This window comes from Schistocerca nitens, chromosome 2 (assembly GCF_023898315.1).
Source record: "Schistocerca nitens isolate TAMUIC-IGC-003100 chromosome 2, iqSchNite1.1, whole genome shotgun sequence".
NCBI lineage: Eukaryota > Metazoa > Arthropoda > Insecta > Orthoptera > Acrididae > Schistocerca > Schistocerca nitens.
This window is the reverse complement of record NC_064615.1, coordinates 862,639,522-862,666,057: the sequence shown is the minus strand read 5'-3', so window position 1 is coordinate 862,666,057 and position 26,536 is coordinate 862,639,522. Positions and strand designations below refer to the sequence as shown.

Here is a 26,536-nt window from a genome sequence, read left to right as displayed (position 1 = left end):
TTGTACTTACCTTGGTCTGTTCAACTTCTGTAATTGACCTTTTTAAAGATGTTCATTCCTCTTCAATTGAACTGAATACTATGGTATTGTACTGTGGCATTCATTACTGCAGTAGCTACAGCCTTGGAGTGTTTCATATTTAGTACTTCAGTATCCCACTTCTTTCCACATGGATTCTTCCCGACAATTCCCTTGAACTTCAGTTTAGCCTTCAGTATTACTAAATTGTGATCTGAGTGTATATCTGCGCCTGGGTGCACCTTGCAATCCAATATTTGATTTCAGTGTTCTGTCGTACCATGATGTAATCCAGCTAATCTTTCCGTGTCTTTGGACTTTTTTCAAGTACGTCTCTTCCTCCTGTGATTTTCGAACTGTGTACTGTATTCGCTGTCACTAGCTGAAATTTATTGCATAACTCAATTAATCTTTCTCCTCTTTCATTCCTAGTTTTAAGCCCAAATTCTCAAGTTTCTTTCATCTATTCGTTCTCCAACTACCGTGTTCCATTCCACCATGATTATTAGATTTTCATCTCCCTTACTTACTGAATTACCAATTCAGTATCATCATATACTTTCTCTACCTCTTTATCTTCCACTTGTGATGTCGGTATGTATACATGAACTAGTGTCAGTTTGCTGTCCATTCTGAGTGGAACAATCCTGTCACTGAACATTTCAGGTACCTCCGCCTGTCTTCTTATTCATAGTAAATCCTGTTCCCATTATACCACTTTCTGCTGATGTTCATATTACCCTACATTTGTCTGACCATAAATCCTCATCTTCTTTCCATTCACACCACTATTGATTTGAATCTGTGCCATCATTAACACTCCTGTATCACTGACACGACATGACTTTCTGCAGCATGGTGACATGATGAGTAGATCAGCAAATAACAGTCTGATAGTTGCTTATAAAAGGGCATCACAGCAACAGTTGTTACCCAACAGTCAAGGGAGCCATACAAACGCTAAAAAGATGTTAAGTCCCCATTGTTCTGAAGCAAACATACAACAGTGAATGAGCATTCTCTCTGATGTAAATGCTAGGTGTGTGTGAGTGGACATGATGCAGTGGTCCAAAGAGAATGTAAGTTGCTGATAGAAGAATACAGACATCATATGTGCTTCTGGTATCTAAAAGATCCACAGCACAAGTGCCATAGAAAAAGAAATATGATTGGTAGAAAATTGCCAAAAGACTCAAAGGTCCAACTGGGGACGCGAGAAAGATAATAAATTCATTAGATGCTTGCATCAGGTGGGAATACAGTGAATAAGCACAAGCTTTGTAATACTTTTTAATAAGAAGGTAAAGAACAGTAAATTCCTTGAAAATAAACAAATGAAAATATGTATCTATTGCGCTGATTAAAACTAAAAATATGCGAAAGACCTTACTAATCTTATTTCTTAAGTTTATGATATCTGTAATTCCATGGCTGATGTATCACTGTTAGAGATGTTTGGTGATAAAAATTATTTATCCAGTATCATGCTATCTGCCCACTAACAAACTACATATCAAATTTTATCAAGTAGCCTGTGTGACAGATTGTATGTGTGTTTCACATTTCATTACTCATATTTTATTGACATTATCTTCCTTGTACATACTTTAATAAAATGCTGAAAGTGACCTACATATGTGATTGCAGACATCAGAAACAATGTGCTATAGAGCAGCAATATGAAAAGATAAATAGGTACTCGCCACAGAGAGAGGAGGTGTTGATGATAGACAGGCACAGTAAAAATACTGCTATATATCGTTTAGATATCAGATTAAGTCCTTTGTGCCTGTCTGCCACTCAGTGCCTCCACTGTGTGGTGAGTATCTGTCCATCCTTTTATACTGTTGTTATTCCATCCTGAATTTTCCATCATTTGATATATAACAGCAGTTGTGTTGTTGTTGTGGTCTTCAGTCCTGAGACTGGTTTGATGCAGCTTTCCATGCTACTCTATCCTATGCAAGCTTCTTCATCTCCCAGTACCTACTGCAGCCTACATCCTTCTGAATCTGCTTGGTGTATTCATTTCTTGGTCTCCCTCTACGATTTTTACCCTCCACGCTGCCCTCCAATACTAAATTGGTGATCCCTTGATGCCTCAGAACATGTCCTACCAATCGATCCCTTCTTCTAGTCAAGTTGTGCCACAAACTCCTCTTCTCCCCAATCCTATTCAATACCTCCTCATTAGTTATGTGATCTACCCATCTAATCTTCAGCATTCTTCTGTAGCACCACATTTCAAAAGCTTCTATTCTGTTCTTGTCTAAACTATTTATCGTCCATGTTTTACTTCCATACATGGCTACACTCCATACAAATACTTTCAGAAATGACTTCCTGACACTTAAATCTATACTCAATGTTAGCAAATTTCTCTTCTTCAGAAACGCTTTCCTTGCCTTTGCCAGTCTACATTTTATATCCTCTCTACTTCGACCATCATCAGTTATTTTGCTCTCCAAATACTAAAACTCCTTTACTACTTTAAGTCTCTCATTTCCTAATCTAATACCCTCAGCATCACCCAACTTAATTCCACTACATTCCATTATCCTCATTTTGCTTTTGTTGATGTTCATCTTATATCCTCCTTTCAAGACACTGTCCATTCCGTTCAACTGCTCTTCCAAGTCCTTTGCTGTCTCTGACAGAATTACAATGTCATCGGTGAACCTCAAAGTTTTTACTTCTTCTCCATGAATTTTAATGCCTACTCCGAATTTTTCTTTTGTTTCCTTTACTGCTTGCTCAATATACAGATTGAATAACATCGGTGATAGGCTACAACCCTGTCTCACTCCCTTCCCAACCACTGCTTCCCTTTCATGCCCCTCGACTCTTATAACTGCCATTTGGTTTCTATACAAATTGTAAATAGCCTTTCGCTCCCTGTATTTTACCCCTGCCACCTTTAGAATTTGAAAGAGAGTATTCCAGTCAACATTGTCAAAAGCTTTCTCTAAGTCTACAAATGCTAGAAATGTAGGTTTGCCTTTCCTTAATCTAGCTTCTAAGATAAGTCGTAGGGTCAGTATTGCCTCACGTGTTCACGGAATCCAAACAGCAGTTGAAATGCAGAAAAATCACCACAGTAATGTAAATGCCTCCAGTTTCTAATAACCAGAATATAAATTCTAGCATTTCTTCAGATTATGGTGGTCATCAGTAATTAGTGTTCAGCTTTTAAATTTGCTTCACAGTTGTAGTGAGAACCCAGTGAAAAGTGTCAACCTGACATGTGCAAAGTTTTGGGCTAATGTTCAGGAAAGCTAAAGCTGCAGTTCAGCATTAAGTGTGCTGCTTACCAACTTTTTACATATACATATACTGTAGAACAAAAGCAAAGAGGTGCTTTTCAGTTATTTACATACGAGTTGAGGCACCCAAATTCTTCCTTTCCTACACCATTTTCCTTACATCAACAAAAAGAGTATGGTCGCCATGCAAAATAATCATCTATGAATATCAAAATTTTGCATTGTGGCTGTAACTATTCAATGGTAGGCATTGAAACCCTCATAACTCTATCTCTATGTGAAAACCTAGTAATTCCAGTAACCAGTAACTCCATTATTGAACAGAGATTTGAAAATGCATGGATTTCTCTAATCTGTCAATAACTAGGCTTTACTATGTAGCTAAACTTTAGCAGCTTTATCTGTATCACTTTGTTATTATTTTTTAAGAAACAGTTTTTGCTTCTCCTCTATATTTAACAAATTGGAATTATAAGATTTTCATTGCCTACCATCAATGTAGTATCTATTATTAGTACCAAAAACAACACCACAGCATTCATAGGCTACGTTTGATATCTCGTATTATCTTCTGTTCCCTCTAGTGTAAACACTTGTTCACAGATACAAGCGAATGACAGTGAACACCTGCAAATTGCCTGCAAATGAGGATTCGCTTGTGCTTGCTTCCGTTCATTCTTGACTAAAGGCAACTATTTAGTGGTCTTTATCTGGTTTTGTGACTATTTATTTATCATCTTTGTTTTTAGATATATTTATGTTATGAGTTAGACACCATTTGTAGATGCTTGATGTTTGAATGTAAGGCTGTATTTATGCCTGTGTAGACATTTGTACTTGAGAACTACGATCACCATAAATAAAAAATAGGTTGATTGACTACCGTAAGTGCAAACGTCCATGTATAAAAACATTGTTTTTATTTATATTGACAGTTGCCACTCACTTCACTTCAGAAGCCCTTTATCCAGAGATTTGGTTTGCATAGTGAATGTTTTTGTTCTTTTATTGAGTTTGTCTGCAACATACATCCTGGATTATCACTGCAGTAAGTTCTCAAAATCATGTCATTAGTATGTGCACAAGCTGATTTCCCACATCACCTTATCCATCTTTCTTGTTACACCTATCTTTGCTGTAAGTTACTGACAGTACAGCAGTCACAACCAAGACAACCGAAATGCGAAATGTGCTCACTCTGAAGGCTCAAACCCATCACCATGAAGGCAGAGGGAAACAGTAGTTCTTCAACTGTCATATGCACACCATTTCTTTTGTTCAATAATTTTTGCCTGCAAGTAAATACCACACCATGGCATCCACAACAAAGACAACTAAAATGAGAAATGTTGTGACACCAAAGATGCAAACTCATGACTACCGAGGCAGAGGAAGGGGTAATTTTTCAAGTGTCGTAAGCACCCTTTTCACAGCCATCCATAACATGATGAGCTGGAACTCCAACCTCAGTCAGTGACATCAGTTACTAAACAGAACACCACCAAACATTGAGGCCAGGGAGGAGCGTGCATTTGGTTAAGTGAGCTCGGCAAGCAACTACGCTTCCTCTTGGAAGATATCGAGTAACTCGTCACTAGGATATGAAAAGCAGAGATGTTTAACGGGCAACAGAAATCTATTCTAATATGTGCATGGCTCAGTGCTTACCATCAGAAAATCATCAATCGGCATGACTCGTCTCCTTGATTGTCTAGACATTGTTGTCTATGCTTGATTTTGATGGTCTTCTTTCCTGATTGACATCACCCACATCAGTGCAGCCTTGGTCAAATTGTTGGCACCATTTCATTACGGCTGCACACACACTGTTGCATTTGGCTCATATAGTCCACTCAGCGAAGGAAAATTAATAGAAAAATAAGTGTACTCACAAATTTTTTGTACTGTGGTAGGGGAGAGTGTAGTGAGTAACATACTAAAAATCCTGACCAGTGGGGAGTGAGGCATGGGGGGGGGGGGGGGGGGGGCGTTTAAAGGCCACTTTTTTAATCTTTCTTTACCATCTCAAAAATTGGGGCTTCTAGTGGAAATGTTACTCAGTAAAAAGTCAAACTGCCTTACAATTCCTACAAAAAAGGTCCTATTCCATTTTTCTGTAGTTTGTGCCTTCAAGGGGTGGAAAAATCACAGATTATTAAAAACATTAGTTTAATGGCATAAAAATAACTCATATTGCTAAAGAATGAGGGTTAAACACAAATATTAAATGTTTGCACAACATCTAAGTCCAGTAGAACTATATTAAGCAATAAATTGTGTTTTGAGGATGTAACGGGGTGTAAAAGGGGGAGGGGGGATGGGTGGAGGTTAGAAGGCTAGAAGTGTGTGTGAGAAGGTAGTTCGCCAAATTATGGCCATGCACATCCCTCCTTCTTAGGCCTGCAAAATGAAGAGTGAGCAGGCAATTCCCATTGTATCTACAACACTGCGTCACAGAAAGCAACTACAGGGTGCTTCAGAAAGCTATACCGACCCATCCGCAGCTTGCTTTATGAATCACTGGCAATCCAGTGTGCAGACAAGTCCAGGGGTGTTTATTTTCACAAAGTGCATACACACTTCATGGAATATGGATATGAATTACTAATAACACTAACGAAAGACATACATATGGAAAGAATATGTGTAAATCTCTGCACGCTTCTACACTGCTAGAGGGAAATTGATTCTTAGTCATCCTATATGGCAGGTGTTGCATTTTGCCGGGAAAGGCAACCTCCTCCATCACGAGTGATGCTTTGCTTTTCAGTTTACAGACCATACCTCCTGAGCATTTCCTGTCCAGTTCTCTCATGTGAGTAGACAAAATAACTCCACTGAGCTCGTGTTTATTTAGTGGAGTTATTTTCAGTTCATTAAGTGAGTATTTATTTGCAGTTGTTAGAAAAGCTGTTATGTAAAAAAAAGCTCAACAGCTGGGGCTGTTAGTTGTCCAGCACACTGAAGAGCCAGCCCCACCACGGTGTGTCTCTCCTACTAATGGCTGGAATATTTTTCACAGCATGAGGGTATCAAGTGCATCCCTGTACCTGAGTTCTCGCAACATTTGAAGAGGCCCAGAGGCTTAAATTGGCTCCCTCTGTTATGGAACTCCAGAGATTTCAGCACAGGTCAGGCAGTGCAGACAGCAGATTACTTTTCTTGTTTTGAACATGAACAGTCCTATTCTAACATGCGTATTGACACATACATTGTAAGATACAATTGGTAAGAGGGGTAAGTGGCTTGATTCAGTGCAATCGGCTCTACAAATGCGAGCAATTCCTGACTATGAGAGATTAGTGCAATCTACCAGTAACACAATGAGTGGTGGGAGAAGTGCAGTAGCTTTCTGGTCGTTCATTAATTTACTACCAAGTGGCTACAACACCGTTACATGGCTTTCCAATGACTGCAGTACTGTTATATGGCTTTACAATATGCTGTAAGTGACAGATAGCAGCAGGATGCCACATTTACCAATCCAACCCTTTCTCACCAACATTATGTAGGTCACAGGCAACAGGACACTTACAGATTAAGCACTTCTCAGCCATTTTTATAGGAAAGTACTTTAAATAAAAACTCACTTAATAACGGCAAATAAGAATTCCCTTAATAAGCTGAAAATAACTTTACTACATAATCGTGAGCTCAGTGAAGTTATTTTGTCTACTCACATAACTCAATAAGAAATGCTAGGGAGATATACTCCGCTTGTAAACTGAAAAACAGTTGGTGCTCATGGTGGAGGATGTTGCCTTTTCCGGAAGAATGCTATGGCTCCCATACAGGATGACTAAAATAAATTTCCCTCTAGCATTGTACAACATTGTGCTGAGATTTATGTAGATTCCGTCCATGTGTATTTCTTGTGTTACGGTTATTAGTAAGTAATATCTGTATTCCATATAGTGTTAACACACTTCATGAAAAATAAACACTTCTGGACATATCTGCACACTGTATCATCAGTGATTTACATGGCGAGCTGTGAAAGGGTTGATATAACTTTGTGAAACTGCCTGTTGCTACTTTTTGTGGCATAGCATGGCAGAGAATGGGAAAATTGCCTGCTGGATCTTCATTTTGCAGACCTGTGAAGGAGGGAAGTGCATGTTCACAATCTAGTGACCTACCTTATTTCTAATCTCTGTCCGCACCTTTCCACCCTGTTACAGCTCCAGAACACAATTTATCGCTTAATACAGTTCTAATGCACATGGACGTGGTGCAAACATTTAATATTTGTTCTTAAGCCAGTTCATTTAACAATAAACATCAATTTTATTCCATTAAGCCAATAGCCTCATCATGTTGGTAACACTGGTTCCCACCTGATGACCAAAGTTAAGCAGCATCAGACATCCTTCAGTATTTGGATGGGTGACTGTCTGAGGAAAACCAGGTGCCGTTGTCTGAAGGGCACGCAAGTTGCCAAAAGGGTGTCCAATTGAAAGACTTGCACCAGGCCTGTGTGCCATACCACATAATTATTATTATTATTGCTCATTAGAAAGTCTATTTTTAATACTCTGTGATTTTCCATCCCCTGCAATGCAGAAACTATTAATCCTAGAGACAAAATGAATAGGACCTTTTATGTGGGAAATTCAGAGTAGTTTAATTTTGTACTGGGAAACTTTTTCACTAGATGCCATAGTTTTAGGGACATTCAAGAAAAACATAGAAAAGGGACCTTTACACACCCTTTCTCCCCCTCCCCTCCCCTCCTCAAACGCCATGCTCGCACCACACTAGTCAGGATTTTTAGTATATTACTCATGACACTTCCCCCTTTCAATGTAATAAAATGTACAACTACACAAATTTTCTCCCCACTTGTCTTTCTTTGATCTTCGTTGACTGGCAGTATTACACTGCCAAAATTTTGCTGTGAATCTCTGTGTTATTTAGGTGTTCTGCCCATAAGAATTGTACTGTACCAAGTACTTCCTACGTATCCAGTTGTCCCTCCATTTCACTTGTGTACTGTGATGAACCTATCATACACACTGCAGCAGGACTGTCTCTCCAGAACGTAGTTTCTTCTGACAGTGCACCACTCTTGTTGCGCTATGGTCTTAGTGTGGGATGAAATGTGTAACTTACTTTTTGAAGTCCTCATGTTATTCCCAGCCACTCTCCTAAAATCATAAAATGCCAGTGAAGATTCTATATGTTCTTTCAACTGTCTATTCTTGAGTTACATTTCATGCTCGTACATGTCTGTACTTAATGAAAAGAGGAGTTACCTTGGGTTCCTCTGAGATATAGTGTACTGTGTGTAGCCAATACTGAGCCTTCTATGTTAGCCTACAAACCGTTAATTGTCAATAGGAATGAACTGATATGGGGAGCCAGCAGATATCATTTGTTAACATTTTATTTAGCACTGTCAGAATAAATAATTTAACTATTCCACATAAGGGTCATTCCATCACAACTGATCTTGGGCCTCCTGCTCCTTGAGCTTCGATTTTCCTGAAATTTGCTGTGGGTGTAGACCAATCCTAGAAATGAACCACTGCAAAATTTTAAATGAAAGTAGGAAACACTTACTTTCACGTCTTGGGTAACTTTCAGCTATGAATCAGAAAAATATAGTGCAACAGGATGTGAAGCATTTTGTGAACCATTATAATGCATGAAAGTGGCTCAAAAAACCTGTGGAGAAAGGTGCACAGATTTTTTTATCCCCTTTGGGGTCAGATATCTCCAGAAGGAAAAATGCAAAGGAACTACATCTTTGTTGGCAAAGACTGGGATATGATTCTATTACATATCTTCCTTCTTTGCCAATTATTTTCAGTTACAAATATGGCATCAAATGTAAAATTGCAATAAATGAGGCAAGTTCAGCTATAAATATTGCAAAAGGACCATTCCAGAAATTCTTCTTTCCAAAACCATTGGAAAGAGGACAATTTTCTGCACATCATGTTAGATCTTAGAGTCATCTCAGCAAAGGTACAAAATATGAGGTTGAACTTCAACAAAAGTCATGCGTAGTGTGTTAAGATTGCAACACGGTGCATGTTGCTGAATCTGTAACTTCAAGACTAGCAAGAAAGACAACTCGTAGATTAATGCTGGTGTTTCAGCTACTCATGAAAACCATGGACTCAGCCAGTTCAAAACCATTAGTTGAGTCAGTTTCTGTACCTATCGTGATAGTGGCCATGTGTGGTCGAGGCAAGAGGAGTGTGATGTTGTCATGAAACATGCTTATTCTGTTACGTATAGATGGCTGTGTTTGTTGGTTTCTTCATCAATGTTACAAAGTTTCATTTGTGTTTTTCGCCTTGGTGCCCAAGCTGTGTTGGTAGTTTCTTCATAGAAGTTCCAAAGCCTCAGTTGGATTTCTTGCCATGGTTCCAAAGCTGAAAGTATGGTTCACGTTGGTCCCCAAGATGGTGCTATTTAAAATTAGTGCTTCACAGACGTTAATTTTTCTTCAAAAATGTTCAACATAGCTTCTCAAAAATTATTCGACTGTCCTATTCTACTTGCTGAAGATCATGCAGTATTCATGATGATCTGCTATTCAGGATTCCAGCATTTATCTTATCTTTCACACCAATAGAATGAGCAAGTTAGACTAAGAGGGCACTTGAATTTGCCAGTGCATCATGTTCTTCATTGTTAACTTCACACATGTCACCAACCCACCAGTGATTGTTGGAGATGCAGGCAATGTATTGGCCAGGAATATGGTTTAAAACTGTCACAAAAGCCACATTGGTGTCAGTTGATTGATAAACCAAAGCCACAAAACAAGTTGTATCACTTGAAACCTGGCTAACTTGAATGTGGTTCAGATCCATCGCCAAAAAATGTTCCAGCTAAAGTATAGCCACATGCAAATTGTTCTTCTTGTAGCTTTCCCTCATCTTCTATTTCTAGACTTGTAACAAAAATTTGAATAAATCTTCTGGGGTTAAAACTTGATCATCTGTAGTTCGTTGCAGGCGTGCTCATGCTGGTACCCATTCCAACAATTCCATTGCACAGAGATTTAACATGGCTTGTGCCCAAACAAATCCATTCAGCAGTTATACCAAAGTCCTTTTCGTGGTAGCACAGGCTGATAAAATTTTTGTGGTTCTTGTATTGAGCAGTGGAATGATCACTGAAATAGTGATTGTGTACTGCTTCTTCCATCATGCTTTTCAAATTGTTGATCAGTTTGGCCAGAAATGTGTGGATGGCAGTAGTGTTATGTCTAAGACCATCACTGATAACGCATAAGCTAATACGCTGAAGAGCTTTATAGTATACAGCAAACAGGTGCAGTGTTGCTTGACTGTTGTCTCAGTGATATCCTTGAACAAATATTGGCTGATGGAAGAATAATTTTCTGTAAGATGTATTAGAATGACTAGTTCACTGGGCTTCAAATTTTCTTTGATTTTCTTCAAGTGTAAGTGAGGTGTTTCATAACAGTCATGAATAGGAAGCTTCAAAATTTTGGCAATCAAATTTTCATGAAATTCTTCAATAGATATCTGCTTTGTATACAGTGTATCGCAATAGTGTGGGTCCATTGTTTTAATTCTGTTACATTGACAAAATCACAGTTTTTAAAACTCTTCTGTTAAATATTCCTCTAAGTCCATTCTTCCTGGGCAGTTTTCACATCACCAAAACATGAACTTCATATCTAAACTGCAGACAATCTTGTCAAGAAGGGCTTTGTAGTCAGTGTTAATAGGGCTTGTGTTAAACATTAGCTTCACATTTTGATGGATTGTGCAAACACATGCTGAATGTGTTCCAGCTGCACCAGTGGTAATGCACCATTTTGGTTGCAGATCACAAAATTTAAGAAACCCAATTTCTCGCTCTGTGTTTTATTTTCAATATTGAATAAACAACTCTTTCAAATTTACAAGAAAAAGACATTTCTGTTTTGTTCCATTAGGACTTCTAATTGAGACAAAATCATTCTTTCCTGGACAATATACGAAGGTTGGAACTTTAATAGTGGCAACTATTTATTTACAGCTCATGCAAAAAAGATACGTGTTTCAAAGTTTTTCTGATCTTCAAAGTAGTCACCAGCATTGTGTATAACCCGTTGCCAGCGATGTGGGAATCTTAGGATACTCTTAGCAGTGCCAGTTGTGTTGAAAGTTCGAGCGGCGCGGTCTGTTGCCCAAAGAACTTGTAGCAGTTCTGAAGCGAATGCCGTGAAGTGTTTCCTTCAATTTAGAAATCGAGTTGAACTCAGGAGGGCTTAAGTCAGGGGAATGCAGTAGGTGGTATAGCACTTAGCAGCCCCATCAGTCAAACAAATCAGTAACATCTGCACAGTACATGCTTGAGCATTGTCCTGCAAAATGATGGTCAGGCTCTGCAGAAAGTGTCATCACTTCTGTCTCTATGCTGTTCATTTTTGGAACAAAACCTACGGCCACTCATACCTTCATCTCTACAGTCTTCTTCCTGTGTTCTGTCTCCCCCTACCAATCAACTCCTACACTTCACAGTACACTACATAAAACTCCCCCTGCCTATCACAAGATCAAGGTCACTGATGTAACGGTCCTATCCCATGTGCCTGCTGCTTTTCGCTGCCAGACACCCTTCTCCATGTCTCCCTCTCTCCCCCTGCCTCCTTTTTCCTTTCACCCACTGCAGCTAACACATCTACTCAGCACAGTGTAGACGTGCAGGTGTTTCTGTATTCTCTTAGCTTTGAAGAAGGAGTCATCCAAAGGCTTAGCAATATTGTTAATCTTATTTATGTATCTGTAGGTGACTCAACACTTCAACTATATGATGAGTTGTTGCCTTTAGTCCTTTACTTATTTATGAATAATATTTATAGTGATCAACTGTACTTTTTCACTTTATTGCTTCGTGTCTTTGTATGCTACCCGGCTTATATCTGATTTGTAATGAAAAATACTTTTAACACAAAACAGTAACAGAAATTTCAGAATAAAAAGAAAAAAGAAAAATGATGGAAGGCAACCACACATCTGTAGATGGTTGATGTGTTGCATGAAGACATAACCGAATAGAAATTTAACTAGCTTTGAAATTACTGCTCTTCTCTTATGTATGTACACATGCACTGATGCACGCATGACTCCTAAACCCTCTATTCCACAACTGTGTTTGACTCTCCTTGTGGTTGCATGTGTGAGATATTGCATTTGCACTAGTGGATGAAAAAAAAATGATAACTCAAAAACATGCCAAATTTTTGTGAAATTTCATATGCACGCATCTGTAGATGAGCGGTTCCCTTCCTTCATGTTTATTTGGTATTGTGTCATAAGTAGACAAAGTTGGAAATAAATCTATATGCATTGGTCTGTGTGGCTGTTTCCAAGTATTGGCACTAGATCTTTTTGTTAAAAATGTTTGTTACAAAAAGTACTATATCTTACATTTTGTGTGGTTTTGTTGACAGAAGGAACTGGATTCTTTATAGAACCTCTATGCATTCGAAGCCCTACTGCTGTTACTCTGTGGGGCAACTTCAGTAGCATTTCTGAAACTGTGTGTTGTGAAGATCTAAAATTCTAGAAGATATTATTCTGGTTAAATACAGATGTATTTAAATAATTGAATGTAGGTATAATGTTCTCATCAGCCTACATTTTCTTTGTTTCTCTTATTTTGCAGTCTGGGGCAATAATGGCAATCCTCAGTTTTGTATGTACGCAGTACCCGGAAACTAGGCTCAGTATAATTTTCTTGCCATTCTTCACATTCACTGCTGGTTCGGTAAGTCTCGTGTCTTCTTTTTTGTACGTAGAATTATTTGATTTCTTATTACTGAAATGTACCTGAACTCTGAAGTTTTTGTGGTTAAGACTATGTAATGTACAGCTGCTAGATAAAACTTGGTATTGAGGCAGCAACCAGTTGATGATATAGCTTTGTGAACAGTTTTCTTTGAAATTATGAGAATGCAGTTGCTTTCTGAACTGATTCATTCTTTCTTGATGTCCTTAAAGACCTGATTTTTGCACTGTCAGATAGATTTGATGATGTGTTTCTCATCTCTCTTCTTCCCATTTTTAATGTATCAGCCACCTCAGCATCTGCATTTATGTGGCTAATGTTATAGCAGTAATACATGTCTCCAGTTTATGCTAGTCTCTAAAGTACACATGACTTAATAGTGACCATTTATGTGCCACAGTCTGCTGCCATATCTGTTACCTAAGTTCCGCTAAACTCTTCGTAGCACTCCATAGCTCACTTGTTAACATACATTGGTTATAAAAATAAAACAAGTACTGTGTGTAGTTAGTGATTTGAAACTGAGATAATGAAACTTCCTCACAGTCATTCACAGCTCTAAAGTTTGATAACTATCTTGCTACTGATACATCCAATTATGGTTTGTAAATTTCTGCAATGCATCAAGTTTTTTGTAGTATCTTGCATCTTACTTCCTTCATATTGTCTAATTATTATTTGTGCTGGATACATCGCCCTTCTGTAAAAATCTCAGTTTTATAATGCATAACACAGTCTGAAAATAGGTAATCTATTTTATTTTCTGTATTTTTCAGTAGAAGGATTTGAGGCTCTGAATCTCATCAACAGAGTAAATTTTAAATTGTAATTTGTGAAGTTTTCCCATTGTTTTTGGTGGACTAAAGATACATGTTCTAGACAGTGGAGCTGGTTTGATGATAGCTTTTTTTGCACAAAATATTTCAGCCATTCACCTAGTTTTACTTATTAGCTACCAAATGACCTGTATTGATAACAAATGATAATTGTATTACAATAAAATGTTGTACATAGTATTGGATACACATATAATTATTCTCCCAAAGTTGTAATGAGCAAGCAGCAGCACTCATAACATGCAAATATGATGTTGAGTCTTGAGCCACAAACTAGCCAGGATACATTCTTTGGTAGTAGAAGGGATATGGGAGAATTGGAGGGATTTAGAGAAAAAAAGGGCAGAACTTATAACAGGAACTATATGTCATGATAGATTCACAGGTCACAAGAGAACAATTTACAGCAGAAGTGCTGAAAAAGATGTTAGAATAATGGGATCCAAAAACCAGAATAACAATAGAGAACTGCAAATGAAAATTGTGCAGATTAGACAGATGTGATGAGCTTGTAGGAAATAAGTAATTATTGTAAGAAAGTGTGATATGTGAAATAGTAGAGTGTGAGATGAGAGTACGATAAACAAAATACAAGAGTGCAAAATAGAGAAGATGATGGAAAAGGGGAGGCTGTCGACCCCATTTACGAGTAGGCTTTTTAAAGCTGTAAATCTCCCAAACAAGCTAATATTTAGTCACAGCTAGAATCATTATTGCATTCTGAGACAAAAGGATTGAATGCTGACTACCATTTACATCTACATAAATGAGTACTTTGCAAGCCACCATATAATGCATGACAGAGGATACTCTGTGCAATTGTTACTCATTCCCTATTCTGTGCCACTTGCAAATGTAGGGAGGGAAAAATGTACCTGTATGAGCCCTGATTTTCCAACCTTGTCTTCATGGCCCTTATGTGAGATACAGTGTATGTTGGTGGCAGTTGGATAATTCTGCAGTCTGTCATAAATACCAGTGTTCACGAAAAGTGCCTTTTTTCCCTTTCTTGATTTAATGTGCTGGTAACAAATCTAGGAGCCTGCCTCTAAATTGCTTTGATGTATTCCTTTAATCCAACCTGGTGCAGATTCCAAGCTCTTGATCAGTGTTTGAGATTGTGTCTCACAAGTGTTCTGTATTTGAACTAAACTTTCCTAGAATTCCTGAAATAAATCAAAGTTGACCTTTTGCTTTCCCTACAATTGGCCTTGCATCCTCATTCCATTTCACATTGCTTTGCAGCGTTTCACATATAAGTCTAATAGATGTGGCTGTGTTAAGCAGCACATCACCATTACTATTTTTGAAGACTACAGGATTGTTTTACTACTCATCTTAACTAACATTACATTTTCTTATGTTTAGGGCAAGGTATTGTTCATCATGCCATCTTCATATATATCTATGAAAGTCACTAAAGAGTGAATGAGAAAGAATACTATATACTTTTATTAGCCAGTTTCTTTCCTATTCTGTTCATGCAGTGAGGGGAATCTGACTGTCTGTATTCTTTCATACATACCCTAATATCTCTTACCATATTTTTGTGGCTCCAATATGTGATATGGAGATGTTCCATGCATAATGCAAGTTATGTGTTTGGCATTGCCTGAGAAACAATACCAGGGAGGCAGTCTCCCACTGCTGCATATACTAGATCCTATTCCTCAACAGATTCCTCGCAGTTGGTGTGTCCGATTCAGATGAGCTAGACAGGTTAGTGGTGATCTTAAAAAGAAATCGGAGAGGTCCGGTCTGTCAATAGCATCTTCTCACAGAGCTGTTTGCAAACTCAGGCTGAAATCTTATAAACTAATGGCAGTGCACTGACTGACCAATTCAGATATTGTTTCGTGATGTCAGTACTGTAACTGGCTACAGCAATCTATGCATGATTGCTAGATTGATCTTGAAGTGTTTTTTGTTCCTCCCCCCCCCCCCCCCCCCCCTCTGATGAAGCATGGCTGCAATTATTGAAGTACATGAACTCGCAAAACAATCAGTTTTGGAGTTCTGAATATACTTATCAGTTTGACACTGTGTCATTTGTGTTCTGCCTTCCTACCAACTTTAAAAGTTAGTTCTGCAGAAATCTGGCCTGCTCTGAGTGATATACAATGTTCTTCAGCTAAGAAAAGCTATAAAAAATTAGCTGCACTACATATGTTGCCAGGATGGACAGATTTGTTTAACTGTTTTATGCTGAGAAAGTTAGTTAATTTCATTGGGTCTAAATGAAGAAAAGTCCTTACATTAAAATATCTATTCTGTATTGCAACTTTTTGTATACAGATTTGCTTCCATGTGCATTCTAGCATACAGTTCCAGAAATTAATGAACAAAAGTGAGAACAGTTTTCTCTATTCCTTATACACTTACTCTTTCTATTAGCCAGTTTAAGGTTTTAACTCAGACTTGTTACTGATAGAATCACACTTTTCATCAGTTAATAAACAGTTTCTAAAATACTACGCAGATTATTGTTTTGGACTCTGAAAGGTCCCAAATTTTTGCACCCTTCATCCATGAAAGATCGTAAAATTTCACTGATAAATGATATTCTCAAAAGAACTAGTACTACTACTACTACTACTACTACTACTACTACTACTCAATTTTAATGCAAATGCATTGAGCTACATGACTTCTCATCACAAGAGCTGGCCACGTACTCTTCCCAACTCTTGCAAGAAATTCCTTTAGCAGTAACAGAGTATGCAAGAGTCTCGGATTAACTGAACAGTACAGTTGCCTGTCAGCTTCATATTGCAGTTCACTTAACCTGATACTCTTCTTCATTGAACCAATCCTGATTCAGAAATCAATTTGTGTGAAATTACAAAACAGCACATTTCCAAAAAACAAATAAAAACACTCCATCTTAAATCAGCTGATGGAATTAAGTAAATTTTACATTTTTGAAATACGAAAATCTGGTTGTTTCACAATTATCATTTTCCCCTTTGTATGTGACTCACATCAAAGCTGCTGAATCTGATTCCTACACTTATTCACAATTTCAGTGACTCATACTTCACATACATATCTCATTCATTCCCTCATTTACTCAGGCAACACAACAAATAATATTGTCCAGTAGAAATTATAACAACAATCTGAAACTGAAATTATCAGTAGATTTTTAGTGTTTTCATCAAAATGTTGTGTACTCTGTTACTTAAAGATCAGGTATTTAGTTAACATTCTTCACTGAAACCCACACAAAACATATTACCATGTCAGAAAGTTATTTCTTAAATAAAGACATAAATTTTGTGTTTTTAGTTAATTTTTTGTATACCAAAAGTTATAGTGCAACATTGATTATTGGACCCATCTTTTTCCAACAAACCATAACTGTGTTAGATATGTAAACAATATACTGCAACCTTTTTTTCAGAGAACTTGCAGTTAATTAAAGGACATTCCGTTATTTCATGCAGGACAATGCAAGAGCGTACACCATCAAAGGGTCTGTAACAGTATTATGATTTGTTTTTGATGACAGTAACTATTGTATGTTAATTGCAATAGGGCTGGAGTGTTTAGGGCAATTGGAGATCGCCTCCCTGTTATTGGTTCTTGCATAATGCCAAAACGTACCAATTGTGTTGTACATGGAACACCCTGGTGCTGGAATACCTTTTCTCCAAATTTATCTGACAACAATAAAGTTGCCTTTCTTCCAAAAATTCCCAAGAACTCCAAACATGGTAACTGTACTCTAGAACACAGTCAGCAACTCGCAGCTCATGTGCATACTGAGTGTCTTCTCCTGGCAGTGCACATCTGTTTTATTAATAAAGGTCTAATTATTCAGAATATTCAAAACTGAAATCAAAGTAATAATGTCAATCAAAAAAATGCCAAATGCAACAACAATTGCCACCTGCGCACCACCAGCACCAGCCAGTCGAGCGAAACGAGTAATTGTGCATTCACGCCACTGTATGAAACTAACAACTACATATTTTGTTTTGAATTTTAGTAAGTGTAAATGTATTGAACCCACATTAGTTCACAAAGCTAAATAGCATGTATGTGACAAAGTAATACGTCTGTTTTTGCAGTGTTCACTTTGTGTTGTGTCCTTGGCAGCCAGAGACTGTGGTCATGTGTGTGATTTGCATTTGGAGTAGTGTGTGTGTGTGTGTGTGTGTGTGTGTGTGTGTGTGTGTGTCCTTTATATAATACTGTCATTATTCCATCCTGGATTTTCCATTGTCCAAGTGTTTGGGACTTGTACGAAATAGGACTAACAGGGGATGTTGTAGGTATACAGAGAAGGGCAGCACAATGGTTTGTTTGACCCATGTGAGAGTGTTACAGTGATCCTGTAGAAACGTAACTGGTAGACTCCTGAAGACAGACACAACCAATCCCGAGAAAGTCTACTAACAAGATTTCAAGAACCAGCTTAAAATGATGACTCTAGGAATATACTAACGACCCCCTGTGTATCGTTCACATAGGAATCTTGAGGACAAGATGAGAATAATTACAGCACACACAGAGGCTTCAAATGATCATTCTTCCCATGCTCCGTAGGTGAATGGAACGGAGAGAAACCCTAATAACTGGTATAATGGAATATACCGTCCACAATGCACTTCACGGAGGTTTTGCACAGTGTAGATGTAGATGTAGATGGTGTGATAGGGAAGAAAGAGAAAAAAAAGTAGTTTCTCTGCATCAACACACTAAGTACTTCATTTAATTAATAGCGTGAAAGATAGAAATAAAAAGAGGCTGCAGACAATTGCTACTATACGAGTAACAAGGGAATGTGCAGTTTTTGGAAGTTTGTTTTGCAGTTTAAGAAATACAAAGATTCTTTTGTAGATGAAGGAAAAATTATGATTAAATATACACCTAGAAAGCAGGAAGCCTATTTTGAATTCTTTTTTGTGTTTTTGGTTCTATAGTTTGAGGCATTAGCCCAAGAAAGGGAGATAAGCTTGAATATCATGTGACTGTAGATTGTTATACTGGAAATATTTCAGCAGGTGTATGGTCTTCAATGAGCAGAGTGTGTGTCATGCTTTTCTTATCTGGTTATGTTTTCGTGTCGAAGTTGGTGGTACTATCTTCAAAAACAATACACATGTGACACCAATTTGACCATGGCAGAATTTTTTCTATGGGCAGAAGTTGTTAGTCTAAGAAACCCTAGTAGTATCAGTAGCTGAAGAGAACCTACTTGGTAAGGTCCAAGCAGCCTGTTGCATTGTCCAACTAATGACATTGTTGTAGACGAGTGTGTGGCAAAAATTTAGGTGCTATTGTAACGTATGAATTGAGACTGGCAGTTGTCTGTTTGAACAATTGCTATTAATGTTAATTGTTGTGTACAAGGTGTAAGTTGTTTATGTCGATTAAAAAAGTAACAAAATAATCTAACCATTACTCCCATACCTCACAGAGCTCTCATGGAAAGGTCCCTAGGGGTGGGATCAATTTTTTGACACTACATATATAGTTGTGAAGATAGGAAGTCATTCTTCATGGTGGTTTGGCCTTGAAAATAATGATAATTTTTGAAACACCATCATATCAGAGCAGTTAAGTTATCTGGCTGGTGTGCTGAATGTTGTTGATTCAAGTCCCTTCAGGCACCAAGTATTTTGTTTTTTACATCTTTATCAAAATCACTGTCATCATTACTTTTATTCAATTAATTGGCTGAAATATATTTTCTTTATTGTTAATCCTTTTACACTTCATTTTAATCCTCATGTTAACTGTTTTATTCAGTCTCGTTGTTTCCCTTCATTCTTTTTTTCATTTGGAATATTTGACCATGTGATTTTTTTATTTACTCTGATTTAATTTCTTCCTATTCTTGTTTACCAACTATTCACAAACAAGGCCCACCAATGTGAACGGCTGTAGAGAGTGATGCCTGAGATCACAGTTGTGTAATTGGTTTCAAAGTTGATCTCATGTCTGGGAACCTGTCCCTGACAGTTTAATATTTTTATGATCTTTATAATACTGAGTGCTAGTAAGAACAAATCATGAGGTATTACTTTTCATTGGCCGACATTGTTGTGTAAGGGAGGCACCTGTTTAACATGTTTAAAAGAATTGGGCAGCAGTATGCAGTTGTTTGGTGATGAGGTTGTGGTGTAGGTAATGTGTCAAAGTTGAGTGACTGTAGGAAGATCCAAGACAACTTGGACAAAATTTCCAGTTGGTGTGATGAATGGCAGCTAGCTCTAAAAGTGGAAAACTGTAAGTTAGTGCAGATGAGTAGGAAGATCAAAACTGTAATGTTCGGATACGGTATTACTAGTGTCCTTCTTGACACAGTCAAGTCATTTAAAAATCTGTGCATAACGTTGCAAAGCAATGTGAGGCAGAACGAACGTATGAGAACAGTGATAAGCAAGGCGAATGGTTGACTTCGGTTTATTGGGAGAATTTTAGGAAAGAGTGGTTCACCTGTAAAGGAGGCTGCATATAGGACATTGGAGCAACCTATTCTTGAGTACTGCTAGAGTGTTTGGTGTCCATTCCAGGTTGGATCATAGGAAGACTGTGAAGCAATTCAGAGGCAGGCTACTAGATTAGTTACTGGTAGGGTCAAACAACATGTAAGTATTATGGAGATGCTTCGGGATCTCAAATGGGAATCCCTGGAGGGAAGGTGACATTTTTTTCGAGAAACACTATTGAGAAAATTTAGAGAATCGGCATTTGAAGCTGACTGCCAAATGATTTTATTGCCGTCAACATCCATTGCACATTAAGGACCACAAAGATAAGATACATGAAATAAGGGCTCATACAGAGACATATAGACAGTCGTTTTCCCCTTGCGTTATTTACGAGTGGAACAGGAAAGGAAATGACATGTAGTGATACAGGGTACCCACCGCCACGCACTGCACAGTGGCTTTCGGAGCATCTATGTAGATGTAGACATAGATGTAATGTAAATAGAATGTAGAACATAGTACTGGCTGGTAATTACTGCAGATATAATTTTTGTAACATTGCAGTCAAATTTTTATTTTCTTTGTGTATAAGCACAGTCTGTAACTCTGTATTCCAAAAACTTGTATTGTTTCTTTAATATTACAGGCTATCAAAGTAATAATGGCCTTAGATGCAACAGGTGTTCTACTTGGCTGGAAGTTTTTTGACCATGCTGCTCACCTGGGAGGAGCACTTTGTGGAATGTGAGTATATATTCATAGCACGTATACATGATTTAGGAGTAAAGGTAACAACTCATCGAGTAGTAGAGGTTGAGTCATCCCCACCTTTACTGCGGAGACCAGCTCAATAAAGGATTCGTCCAAAAAATAGTAAAGTTTTCCTGGGTGAGGACTCCACTAATTAGTGAGTTTTTATCTGTACTCTGAAATTATTTACATTCTTCCAGGATTTCCTATTATCATTACATACTTATGATGATTTTCCTGTTCTCTTTTTAGAGCTGCTCAGATTATTGTATCCTAATTGTTTGTGATACAATAATCTGAGCAGCTCTAAAAAGAGACCAGGAAAATCATCATATGTATGTAATGATAATAGGAAATCCTGGAAGAATGTAAATAATTTCGGAGTACGGATAAAAACGGCAAAATTATTTACATCCTCAGCCAACTCTCTTTTTTTTTCCCGACCCCGACGCTATTAGATTTCGAGGGCTAGGGGTCTTTCTTTTCCCGAGCCTATACTTCCTTTGGTACCAGGCAGCAGTGGGCACCAGTATCGAATTGATGCACAGAGCAAATGATGCTTCAGATGGATCAAGATCGAAGACTCATGGGCGAAACCAACCATAGTCTGGTTCTTCGGCTATGATACTGCGATGTGGAAAGGAAATGGAAAGACTACCACATTATTATATTTCCTGAACGTTGGAAGACTGAGGATAATGATGGTGTTTCCTGGAGTAAAATATTCCGGAGATAAACTACTCCCCCATTCGGATCTCCGGGTGGGGAGTATTTCAGGATTGGAACATGGAACGTGAGAACACTTCAATGAGCAGGAAAACTGGAAAATCTGAAGAGAGAAATGGACAAATGTAAAGTGAACATAATGGGTTTAAGTGAAGTGAGGTGGACAGATAGTGGTGAAATAGTACCAGGTAATTACACAATGTTTTATTCTGGTGGTAAAAGTTTTGAGCGTGGCATAGCAATAGTGATGGGAAATGAATTAGTGCAAAGTGTGAATAAAGTCGTGTGTCATAGTGACCGTTTAATGTTAGTGAAAATAAGTGCAAAGCCAGTAGACATTCTAGTAATCCAAATGTACATGCCAACATCAGATCACAAATACGAAGAAGCGGAGAAAATGTATGATGAAATAGAAGACATCATTCAGTCTGAAGGAACAGGAAAATCATGGGTGACTGGAATTGTGTGGTTGGACAAAGCAATGAAGCAAACATTGTTGGACAATATGGATTAGGAAAAAGAAACAACAGAGGAGGAATGCTTGTGGAATTCTGTCACCTAAATAATTTGGTGGTGAGGAACACTTGGTTCAAGAAAAGGAAGAGTAAACTGTACACATGGAAGAGCCCAGGAGATATGAAAAGATATCAAATAGACTACATACTCGTCAAACAGAGGTTTAGGGGCATTGTGAAGGACACCAAGACTATGCCAGCTGCTGACATCGACTCGGATCACAACCTTTTGGTTGCAGATATCAGCACAAGGCTGAAGAAGATCTGACAACATGGGAGGAGAAAACAGAGATGGGACTTGGAAAAGCTATGATAGAATAACGTGGCAGTAAGAGAATCGTTAGAGAAAAAATTTAATGAAGTGAGACACAAAATACAAGTGCAAGTGCGGAAGATCAGTGGCAAAATGTTAAAATGGTTTTGTTCAATACTCTGAAGAGTGAAGTTGGTAGGGAAACAGAAAGAGAGAGAGAGAGAGAACCCTGGATCACCAATGAGATGCTGGAGAAGATAGAGGAAAGTAGGAAGTGTAAAAATGTTAATGAAGAAGAATACAGAAGACTTAACAATGTCCTCAGGAGGGAAAAAGACAAAGCGAAGAAAAAGTACTTAGAAGAAATGTGTGACGAAATAGAAGAACTACAAAGAAGAGGAAGGTACGACCTCATGTACCAGAAAACGAAGAAACTGGGAGGAGGAGGGAACAAAAGTGTAAGGACGTTTGGAATAGAAGATTCTAGAGAACAAGTGGTTACTGAACAAGTGGAAGTGCTGAAAACATGGGAAGAATTTATAAGGAAACTATATGATACAGAACATTGCCCAGATGACTATGATACAGAACATTGCCCAAATGACATTGACATATAGCCAGAGGAAGCTATCGATGAAGATGAAAAAGGGCCCAGTATACTGACAAGGGAAGTAGAGAAGGCAACAAAGGACATGAAGAGTAGGAAAGCTACAGGGGATGATGACATACCAGTGGATGTGCTTAAAGAAATTGGAAATGAAAGTTTGAAAGTTCTGACACAACTCATAAACAAAATCTATGAAACTGGAGAATGGCCTGAAGACTTTTTGGACGTCACAATGGTTACTCTTTAGAAGAAAAAGCAAGCCAAGAAGTGTAGTGATTATAGAACAATTAGTCTGATATCGCATGTGGCAAAGATCATTGCAAGAATACTAAATAGTCGGTTGGAAAACAAAATTGAAGAAGTGATGGGAGAAGACCAGTTTGGCTTCAGGAAAGGAAAAGGGACTAGCGACGCCATTGGCATGATGAGGATATTGTCAGTTTGCACTTGTTTTATAGACTGGCAGAAGGCTTTCGACAGAGTCAATTGGAATATATTGATGAACATCCTTGTTGTTGTTGTTGTTGTTGTTGTTGTTGTTGTTGTGGTCTTCAGTCCAGAGACTGGTTTGATGCAGCTCTCCATGCTACTCTATTCTGTGCAAGCTTCTTCATCTCCCAGTACCTACTGCAACCTACATCCTTCTGAATCTGTTTATTGTATTCATCTCTTGGTCTCCCTCGACTATTTGTACCCTTAAGGAAATAGGAATCAACTGGAGAGATCGGAGACTTATAAGGCACCTGTACCTGGGACAAAGGGTAAAGGTACGACTGAACTATGGAGAAACGAACAGTGTGGAAATAGGAAGGGGAGTGAGACAAGGATGTTGTCTATCGCCAAGTCTCTTCAACCTGTATGGAGAAATGCTGGCGAGAGAAGCGCTGAAAGGATGCGGAAACTTCAAAGTAGGAGGACGTCTCATCAACACCATTAAGTATGCAGACAACCTGGTAGTGCTCGCCAAAAATCAGAGACAGCTGCAAGACATGATGAACAATTTAGTGGAAATGGGAAAAAAATACGGCATGGAAATCAACATCGAAAAATCAAAAGTGATGCACATATCAAAACGTGAGAAACAATTGAAGATAACTGTTGACAATCAGGAACTGGAAAACGTGAATCAGTTCAAGTACCTGGGAAGTTTTATCACAAAGGATGCCCACTGCACCAACGAAATCTGAGCAAGAATCGCCATGGCCAAAGCTGCTCTCAACAAGAAGAGGACTCTGCTGACCAGCAAGTTGAGTTTGTCATTGAGGAAAACACTGGTAAAGTGCTACATTTGGAGCATTGCACTGTATGGAGCAGAGACATGCATCATGAGAAAGGAGGAAAATAAATACTTAGAGAGCTTTGAAATGTGGTGCTGGAGGAGAATCAAGTAGACAGATCGCATAAAAAAGATGATTACTGCGAAGAGTAGGAGAGAAGAGAAGTATTCTGCATACAATTCTTCAGGGAAAGGCCAACAGGATTGGACATGTACTTAAGACACGAGGGACTCGTACATGATGTCATCGAAGGGAAACTCAGAGGAAACGCAGGATGAGGAAGAAGAAGAATTCAACATCTGGATGACATGAATGATGGAAGGAGATACAACAGACTGAAGGAAGAAGCTGAAGACAAGGAGCTGTGGAATCAGAAATTCTCCGTACGAAGACATGGACCTGCCACTAGGCAGAATACTACATAATAATAATAATAATAATAATAATAATAATAATAATAATAATTCTTTGTGCTTGAACCTAGTTAGAAAATACCCAACAAAGGAATTTTTTTATTGCAGCTTAATTGTGCAGATTGAGTTAAGGTTTTTGTTTGCACTCTCTCCAGGTTCTTTTTCCCTCTCTGTTATTGACTTTGGATGTTACGCCCTTCCAAGTTTCCCCTTGTACTTGGAACAAGAGGAATTTATTACATTTAGTTTCAAGCAAAGACTGATTTCTGTCATTTGTCAATGTGAGTAAGGCATGCTTTCAGTGAAAATTTATGCTTTTTGTAAACCTGCCTTAGAAAATGCTTTTTCATATTATCACAAATGCAGGTTACTGATAATTAAGCTTTTGCTATTTGTGCCAATGTAGACAGAAAACTATTTACCGCATAAGTACTCAACTTGAATGATGTTCACACTGTGCTCTGCAGGATTGTGTTGTTAGTAGTAGTGTTAAGTGTCATGACTTGCTGTTATGCACAAGTACTGGTATGATGAAACAGGGTTGAAACGCAAGCATCAGTGTGCATTACAGTTGCAGACATTCAACATGGATCTGGATAATGTGAGCAGGGCTTTACTCATAAAGCTGTTTTATCAAAACGACACCAGTACTGCTGCTGGTCTTCATGAATATCAGTGTATCCGTGCATTAAAGGAATACGGAGAGGTCCAGTCTCCGCACTCGATGACCAGTTGTGCCAAATTGTCGAAGAAGGCTGAGAATGCTGGACACAATATGCGATCTTCAAGTAGGTGCACGAGCTGTGTCATGATAGCTGAACATTCCAAGGTCCACTGTTCAAAAAGTGCTGTGAATCATTGTGAAATGGTGTCCCTAATGCAGCTCCACACTCTTGCAGATGCAGATGATTGTCATCTTGAGCAACGTTTGTAACCTGGAACGTAAACATAGTTTGCAGTTAAAAAATGTTACCCTCTCAATTGGAAATTAATGTGTGTCTTCCAATGGTTTATTGGTAATTTCTCTTCTGTGTGTCCTTATAAATGTTTCCACAAAATTTCATTGCCCCACAATCACTCGTTTTTCATAGGGGCCATCTCATGTAGTGAAACTTTAATTATAACCTCGCTGTACTTTAATGTAAACTCATTTTGAGGCAGTTCAGATACTTCTAATCACAAATGGGAGTGTAGCAAAGCAGAATACTATAGCTACAGAATTAACCTTGATGTACTTCAGATAAATTTCTAAGTCAATATAGAAGCTAAATTATTGAGTATGTTTGTTTGAATGGCCTATTCCACAGTAGATGTTACCTATCAGTTACTACTACTACTACTACTACTACTATCATTATTACTATTTTCCCCTTTCTTGGCCTTTTTTCCCTCTCTTCCCAGGACATCTGCATTCTTTCATTTCATTTCTTCCTCTCCTCCTCGAAAATGTCCTCCACAGTAGATGTTACCAATCAGTTACTACTACTACTACTACTACTACTACTACTACTACTACTACTTCTATCATTATTACTATTTTCCCCCTTCTGAATTTGGCCAACTATGGACTGTGTAGAACTTAAGGTTTTTTGGCCTTTTTTCCTCTCTTCCCAGGACATCTGCATTCTTTCATTTCTTTTCTTTCTCTCCTCCTTGAAAATGTAATGTGTGGA

General features: G+C 38.1%; 1 protein-coding gene across 1 annotated transcript in view; it reads left to right on the top strand.

Annotated features, from left to right (window-relative positions):
* The window catches only part of LOC126237130 (presenilins-associated rhomboid-like protein, mitochondrial), a 109,979-nt gene that overhangs the window by 77,768 nt on the left and 5,675 nt on the right, over positions 1-26,536 (top strand). The window contains exons 7-8 of the mRNA XM_049946951.1: positions 12,921-13,022; positions 20,969-21,066. Of these exons, the coding sequence (XP_049802908.1) occupies positions 12,921-13,022; positions 20,969-21,066 (200 nt within the window). The remainder of the gene's footprint in view (positions 1-12,920; positions 13,023-20,968; positions 21,067-26,536) is intronic.